Genomic DNA, 9017 nt, shown 5'->3' with positions numbered 1-9017 from the left:
CTGCACATCTATGCTTGCTGGCCATGTCTGTGCATATGCATGCATTCCCTATACACCTGAGATATCTCTATTTACCAGTGTGAGATATCTCTATGCTTGTCATCCTTATGCACTTATGTTATCCATCTCTATGCACTTAAATGTTAGTTATGCGTCTCTGTGAAAGACAATGAACTTCAGTATTGAAACATATGGCTTACAGCAAGTTAAATATCTTGGTGTCATTACCTTGGGAGTACTAGCCTTCCAGTATAAACATTTCAAACAGTCTGAGTAAGTGAAGGGGGAGGTCACGACCCTTTTGGAGCGGAGACCCGCAGTAAGCACTCACTCCCTTTGTGAGGGCCCTCATAGTTCTTCATGACCCCCCCCCCCCCACACACACACACACACACACACACACCCAACCTCCTCATTCCAGCTCAGTACACAGTTATGCCTGCAGATGACTCAGATGTTGAGGTTTGAAAAACATGGTCGTGTTTTGATTGGCTGTTTGCATGTAGGCTCCAAGTCTCTGGTTTTCTGACTACCAAAAGCACATGTTTTTACTTCAGGGAACCACTGACTCAAAGAGAGTTTAACCCCCTTAGACTGGAGATCTCTGATGAGAGTTTCTGACTGATTCTGTCTGCTTATCTTTAGTTTTGTGTTTTGAGCCCCATACTGTGTGTGTGTGTGTGTGTGTGTGTGTGTGTGTGTGTGTGTGTGTGTGTGCGCGTGTGTGTGTGTGTGTGCGCGTGTGCGTGTGTTTGTGTGTGTGTGACATGTATGTATATACGAGTGTATCTGTGTATGTATGTGTGCGTGTGTATACATCTCAATGTCAGTGCAGCCTGCATAGTGCTTGCATATCTGTTGAAATATGAATCCTTGGTAGACCGCCTGAATCAATCTCTGAGTTGTTCTTGTGTGTTGGGGCCTTGGGAACATCCATGAACTCTCACACACACACACACACACACACACACACACACACACACACACAAAACAAAAAGTCAGAAGAGACTGTGGTATTATTATATGTTGAGTCTGTGGTATTATATGTTGAGTCTGTGGTGTTATTATATGTTGAGTCTGTGGCATTATGTGTATATGTTGTCAACCGAGAATGAACACATTTTCACACATTTGAGTTGTTTTGCCAAATTGTCTATATGATAAGGTGCAAAACTACTAATTTATTATTTATTATTAAACACTATGTAAATAAATACTAAAAATAATTTAATAGAATTGCATAAAATTGCATTTTGATCTTGTGAATTCAGTTGACCTCTTCCTCACAGTCACGGTCACCTTCACCATCGTCTTACTATTAATCCAAATAAAAGCACTAATGTGTGTGTGTGTGTGTGTGTGTGTGTGTGTGTGTGTGTGTGTGTGTGTGTGTGTGTGTGTGTGTGTGTGTGTGTGTGTGTGTGTTTGTGTTCCAGCGCATGTGGAGAACAAGGACCAGTATATAGAGGTGTTGGAGAACCTGGGGAACAGCCACCTGTGCCAGGACAATAACGAGGTCTCCACTGGCTTCCTCAACTTGGCCGTCTTCACACGTGAGGTCACCGCACTCTTCAAAAACCTGGTGAGTGTGTGTGTGTGTGTGTGTGTGTGTGTGTGTGTGTGTGTGCTTGGAGACATCAACATCATGTTGGACTGGTACAACTTGTACACACACTTAGTACACACTTTTGGATGTGAAATTATATCTTTAGGATTCCAATAAAATGATTCAATTGTATGTGTGTGTGCACCTGTGCGATGGAAACACTGGGTATACTCATACACACGTGTGCATGTTCAGTAAGTAGTTGGTGTGTGTGTTGTATGGAGTTGCTGGAGATTAACTAGTGTGTGTGTGTCTGGGGGTGTGGTTTGTGTGGTAATGGTACATAATGTGACTCAGGAGCTGTGAGTCCACATCAGTTCTCCGAAGGTTCTCCAGAGGGTTGCGTAGCATTATGTATGGAGACAGTCAGGTCTCTGAGGCGTTGCGTTGCATTATGGATTGATACAGTCGGGTCTCGAAGACGCTGGGTTGCATTATGGATCGAGACAGACTAATTCTTCAATTGAAGTGGATTAAGAAGCAGCTTACTCAGTCGGCTCAGTTTCTGAATGGGGTGAGATCACACTTGGATGTTTTCTCTCTCTCCCCATGTCTAAAGTCTGGCCTGGCCTTTCTCCCAATCATGCCTGCGGTGTTTAGTAGTCTGTGAGTAAGACCCAAACTGGTTCTAGGCTAGTCATGCTGGACTGCAATAGGCTTGAATAGGAAGTGATTGTAGAAGAACTGTATTGTGAAATATCGACCATTCAAACAACAAGGTTACAAGACATTGATTCTAGAACAACTGTATAAAAGTCTTGGGCCATAGTCTTGTTAAAAATAAAATCTAAAATAAGTATTGGGCTATAGTCTTGTTAAAAATAAAATCTAAAATAAGTCAATAAGTCTTGGGCTATTGTCTTTGCTATTTTACAGTGTGTGTGTGTGTGTGTGTGTGTGTGTGTGTGTGCGTGAGTGAGTGAGTGAGTGTGTTTGTGTGTGTGTGTGTGTGTGTGTGTACTGGAAACGTGGCTGACATCTCTCTCTGGGGTCAGGGGTTTCCATTGGAGCTGTCTCTGCTCATGCACACAGAGTGGAGTAAATCACCTTCAGCAGGACATACGGCCTGGTGTCCATATAAACTAGAGGCAGGAGACTAGCATTAGTCCTGTAGGATGTCACACAACCTCGGGCGCACAGAAATAAAGATGATTTAACGGTTCGAGTCTCCCCGAAAACGGGGTTCAGCCAACACAGAGAGCCAAGACGTGAAGTCTGTAATCCGGTGTGTGTGTGTGTGTGTGTGTTTGTCTGTGTCTGTGTGTGTTGAAATTGCTTCCATTACCCAGCATACATCTGTACGTGTGTTCCCCTCATGCTTTGATTTATCTGGTGCAGAAGAGGCAGTGGTTGTACAGCTGTGTGTGTGTGTATGTGTGTTTCAATGGACTCAGAGGTGTATGCACAGTTAAAGTGAGCATGTTTGCAGATGCACACGTGTACACATAACAGCGTGCATACATGTGTGTGTTCCTGAATTGGCTCAAAAGTGTGTGTGTGTGTGTGTGTGTGCATGTGTGTGTGTTCTGTGGTCAGACAGTGGGGATTCAACAGCTGCAGACTAGGGCCTCTTGTGCTGGAGAGTTCCGGAACCCCTCCTACTGATAGTGTCCATGGCGATGCTAATGCATTCCAGACGGAGCACATGAGTGGACCGCCCCCTTGCCTCCGTCTCCCTGCCAGGCTGTCAATCATCCGGTCTCTAGGGAGACCAGGCACCGGCTAAATCAGGCCAAACTGTCAGTTTCCCCCACAAGCCAGCCCCCCCACTCTCCCTGCTACAGATACAACAATATTTACTCTTTTGTGGAGCGTTGTTCACCACATTTCCACAGGAAGCTCCTCACCGGGAGAAAACGTCCCGTTTCCCTGTCACCCCCTGGCAGCGCAGAGTAGCGCTCATTTCATCACCAACTCCACTTAGTCCATCTCTAGAAGAGGCGGAAGAAGAACGTTAGTTTCTTTATCCAGTGTAGTGGCCACCCCATGGCCTAGTGGAAGGAGGTTGTGGGGGCCAGTGTAGTGGCCACCCCATGGCCTGGTGGAAGGAGCTTGTGGGGGCCAGTGTTGTATCCACCCCATGGCCTAGTGGAAGGAGCTTGTGGGGGCCAGTGTTGTATCCACCCCATGGCCTAGTGGAAGGTGGTTGTGGGGGCCTACCTGACTGGAAACCGAAGGGTGGCCGCTTCAATCCCTGACTGGTAGGTAATATGTCGGTGGGGCTAGAGATTGAACAGCATTGTCACACACACACACACACACACACACACACGGATGAGGTGCCCTTGAGCAAAGCCCGTAACCCCAACTGCTCCATTGGCGCTGGATCAGGGGGCTGAGTGTGTGTGCTCCTAGTATGTGTGTGTGTGTTCCTGATGAGCTCACTCACACTCCCCTAGTGTGTGTAGTGTGTGTGTGTGTGTGTGTGTGTGTGTGTGTGTGTGTGTGTGTGTGTGTGTGTACACTACCTACGGATGGCTTAAATGCAGAGGACAAATTTCCTTCAAGGACAAATAAAAAGTAACTTAACTTAACCTGTGGTTGATTGGTTATCGCTCATAATCAGAGAGCCAAGTAGAATGTTGGGGAGTTTTGGTGACGTCAGGGCAGTGTGTCGGTAAAGCCACTAAGAGGAAGGTGAGTGTGTTTAGTTGTGTAATATGTTGCACAAACACATGAACTTAGTTTCTCTTTATTCCACTTCCCAAAGGAGCTTGTCCTTCTGCTAACCACTGACTATGTTTATGTGGGGGGGCCGGGGGGCACACACACACACACACACACACACATAGACACACACAGGCACACGCATGCACACAGACACACACACTTACACACATAGACACACACACACACACACACACATGCACACAGACACACACACACACATAGACACACACAGGCACACACATGCACACAGACACACATAGACACACACACACACACACACACATGCACACAGACACACACACACACATAGACACACACAGGTACACACATGCACACAGACACACATAGACACACACACACACACACACACACCCATGCACACAGACACACACACACACATAGACACACACAGGCACACACATGCACACAGACACACACACATAGACACACACAGGCACACACAGACACACACACATAGACACACACACGCGCACGCACACGCTCACACGCACAGAGACATAAAAACACACACACACACACACACACACACACACACACACACACAGACAGAGTTGGCCTGTTCCATTGTTAAGGTGCTCTCTCACTCTCAGGGCCAGAGAGTGATGTGCAGATAAGCAATAGTCTGTCCAAATAGTCTGTCCAATAGGCTGTCCAATAGGCTGTCCAATAGGCTAGTCTGTCCAATAGGCTGTCCAATAGGCTAGTCTGTCCAATAGGCTAGTCTGTCCAATAGGCTGTCCAATAGGCTACTCTGTCCAATAGTCTGTCCAATAGGCTAGCCTGTCATAGGCTACTCTGTCCAATAGTCCGTCCAATAGGCTACTCTGTCCAATAGTCTGTCCAATAGGCTACTCTGTCCAATAGTCTGTCCAATAGGATAGTCTGTCCAATAGGCTAGTCTGTCCAATAGGCTGTCCAATAGGCTACTCTGTCCAATAGTCTGTCCAATAGGATAGTCTGTCCAATAGGCTGTCCAATAGGCTACTCTGTCCAATAGTCTGTCCAATAGGCTAGTCTGTCCAATAGTCTGTCCAATAGGCTTGTCTGTCCAATAGGCTAGTCTGTCCAATAGTCTGTCCAATAGGCTTGTCTGTCCAATAGTCTGTCCAATAGGCTAGTCTGTCCAATAGGCTAGTCTGTCCAACAGTCTGTCCAATAGGCTAGTCTGTCCAATAGGCTGTCCAATAGGCTAGTCTGTCCAATAGGCTTGTCTGTCCAATAGGCTTGTCTGTCCAATAGTCTGTCCAATAGGCTAGTCTGTCCAATAGGCTGTCCAATAGGCTAGTCTGTCCAATAGGCTGTCCAATAGGATAGTCTGTCCAATAGGCTAGTCTGTCCAATAGGCTATCCAATAGGCTAGTCTGTCCAATAGGCTGTCCAATAGGCTAGTCTGTCCAATAGGCTGTCCAATAAGCTGTCCAATAGTCTGTCCAATAGTCTGTCCAATAGGCTGTCCAGTCCCATGTTGTTGCACATAGGATCTCTCCTCCGTCCTCCTGCTCACATCCTCTATGTTTACTGCATGTGTGGGTGGGGGGGGGGCATACAGGTCAAGGCCTTCAGATATGACTTACTCATACACACACACACACACACACACACACACACACACACACACACACACACCTTCAGACGCACACACACTTGAATCGGGGATCAATAGTAAAGTATCTATCTATCTGTCTACGCACACGCACACGAACGCACATGCACACTATGGATGCCTTACTCACAGGAAGCGGCTGAGGTTTTTTATTGGCCACCCTCTGGCCAGTAGCCACTAGAATGCCACCACCACCTCATTACCCCCTTAAGGTTTGGGCTTACACACACACACACACACACACACACACACACACACACACACACACACACACACACACACACACACACATATACACACACACACACACACACACACACACACACACACACACACACACACACACACACACACACACACACACACACACACACACACACACACACACACACATATATACACACACACTCAGCTGCCATCCGTAAAGCCCAGTCTCAGTTTACATATTTGATTGAGGTGTTCTGCTGTGATTTGACATGTCCCTTTTCCCAACTACTCTGTCTGAATCAAAGCCTCCACATTGGTCTTTGGGAACTAGAGAGCAGAGTTGGAAATGTGGAAAACTGCGATGTGATTATAGAATCAGACGTAGACTTTCACATAGCCTTGTTGCTGTGTGTGTTTGTGTGCGTGTGTGTGCGTCGGTCTGTCAGTTTGTGTGTGTTTGTGTGTATCTGTCTGTCAGTCTCTCTCTCTCTCTCTCTCTCTCTCTCTCTGTGTTAATCATATTTTCCATCAGAATGCCAGACCCTTTGTCCATATCTGTGTGTGTTGATCTCTGTCTCTCTTCCCTGAGGTGGAATAGCCTGTTGTACAGCATGAGACAGACAGACTGTTGGATTGCCTGTCCGTCTGCCTGCCTGTCTCTCTGTCTGTCATGTGTATCAACACATATTTATGTTGAACTGACACGTTAAAACTGCCTGTCTGTCTGTCTGTCATGTGTATCAACACACATTTATGTTGAACTGACATGTTAAAACTGCCTGTCTGTCTGTCATGCGTATCAACACATATTTATGTTGAACTGACACGTTAAAACTAGTGCATGGAGCAGGACTCTGAGCTCACAAGACCCCGCAGATCAGAAGCCATGAACAACCAAATGTATACTCTATTACCATTGACTGTACATATAGAACTGTATATTATGGTATATATGAACAACCAAATGTATACTCTATTACCATTGACACATAGAACTATGTTATATATGGTATATACCAACACTGTCTGTCTGTCTGTCTGTCTGTCTGTCTGTCTGTCTGTCTGTCTGCAAGTCTGCAAGTCTGCAAGTGTCTCTGACGAGCTGTCTGTCTCTCTGTGTTGTCCACCCAGGTGCAGAACCTGAACAACATCCTCTCCTTCCCTCTGGAGAACGTGCTGAAGAATGAGCTGCGGGACAGTCGACTGGTGAGTCTCCGGCAAACCTTCATCATCTTCATCTTCCTCCTTTCCCTTCCTCCTCTCGTCTCCTCTGACACAGACACACACACACACACACACACACACACACACACACACACACACACACACACACACACACACACACACATATCTGTGTTTGTGTGTGTGTGTGTGAGTGTGATGCATGTTTCACAGGCCGGTAGAGGTGTGTCTCTGTCTGCTGCTGCTGTTGTGCAACTAACATCCTCACTTAATCTCCCTTTGCATTATCAGAATGAGGAGGTGTGTTTGCGTGTGTGTGTGTGTGTGCATGTGTATCTGAGTGTGTTTTGAATTGTTGTGTGTATGTATATGTGTATGTTTGTATATTTTTGTTTGTTTTTCTGTGTGTGTGTGTGTGTGTGTGTGTGTGTGTGTGTTTTAGTGTCATGTCTGGTCACTGGTGGACCTCCCCAGTCATATAAGGCAATAAAGTTGAAACTGTATAAATCTGTTTGTTATTGGGCTCCAACTCGGCCCAGCTGGATCCTTTCTCATGTGTCCGTTTCTCTTCTCTCTCTCTCTCTCTCCCTCTCCCTCTCTCCCTCTCTCTCTCCCTCTCTCTCTCCCTCTCTCTCTCTCTCTCTCTCTCTCTCTCTCTCTCTCTCTCTCTCTCTCTGCATCACTCAGGAGCTGAAGAAACAGATGGAGAAGAGCTGGAAGGACTATGACGTCAAAGTGTGAGTCTCTGGTGCTGCACATATAAACCATTTGCATTTGAACGAGTGAAATTTGATTGGTTCCCTCTGCTTTGGAGTGCAGCTTACGCCACAATACTTTGGCAAGCGGTGAGACTTTGGTCTCATCTCCTCTCTCCTCTCCTCTCTCTCTTCTCCTCTCTCTCTCCCCTCTCTCTTCTCCTCTCTCTCCTCTCCTCTCTCTCCTCTCCTCTCTCTCTCCCCTCTCTCTTCTCCTCTCTCTCCTCTCCTCTCCTCTCTCTCTTCTCCTCTCTCTCCTCTCTCTCCTCTCCCCTCTCTCTCCCCTCTCTCTTCTCCTCTCTCTCTTCTCTCTCTCCTCTCCTCTCCTCTCTCTCTTCTCCTCTCTTCTCCTCTCTCTCCTCTTCTCTCCTCTCTCTCCTCTCCCCTCTCTCTTATCCTCTCTCTCCTCTCCTCTCTCTCTCTTCTCCTCTCTCTTCTCTCCTCTCCTCTCCTCTCTCTTCTCCTCTCTCTCCTCTTCTCTTCTCTCCTCTCCTCTCTCTCCTCTCCTCTCCTCTTCTCTCCTCTCTCTCTCTTCTCCTCTCTCTTCTCTCCTCTCCTCTCCTCTCCTCTCCTCTCTCTCCTCTCCTCTCTTCTCCTCTCCTCTCCTCTTCTCTCCTCTCCCCTCTCTCTTCTCCTCTCTCTCCTCTCTCTCTCTCTCCTCTCTCTCTCTCTTCTCCTCTCTCTCTCTCTTCTCCTCTCTCTCCTCTTCTCTCCTCTCTCTCTCAGTTAGCATTAGCATTATGTAGCTGCACTGATGCTATATGAAATGCAATCACTGATGACTTGAGAGGCTAACTTCCTATACTGTCAGCATGAGGCCAAAAAAATTAGTTTATGACTTTTGTTGACGTCAACCAATACAGTCTGGTAGCACTGAACCCTGAGTTGCTCTGGGTAGGTGGGCCTGTAGCGCTAGTATGCCATAATATCAGCCTTTAGGGGCAGCCGTGCCTACTGGTCGAGTTCGAACCGG

General features: G+C 46.9%; 1 protein-coding gene across 1 annotated transcript in view; it reads left to right on the top strand.

Annotated features, from left to right (window-relative positions):
- The first annotated feature begins 435 nt into the window (after nucleotides 1–435).
- The window catches only part of asap3 (ArfGAP with SH3 domain, ankyrin repeat and PH domain 3), a 36573-nt gene continuing 27991 nt past the window's right edge, over nucleotides 436–9017 (top strand). The window contains exon 1 of the mRNA XM_042105389.1: nucleotides 436–462. Coding sequence (XP_041961323.1) covers nucleotides 436–462 — 27 coding nt within the window. The remainder of the gene's footprint in view (nucleotides 463–9017) is intronic.

Source organism: Alosa sapidissima, chromosome 1, assembly GCF_018492685.1.
Source record: "Alosa sapidissima isolate fAloSap1 chromosome 1, fAloSap1.pri, whole genome shotgun sequence".
NCBI lineage: Eukaryota > Metazoa > Chordata > Actinopteri > Clupeiformes > Clupeidae > Alosa > Alosa sapidissima.
The sequence above is the reverse complement of the archived record's forward strand: the minus strand, read 5'-3'. Positions and strand labels throughout refer to the sequence as shown.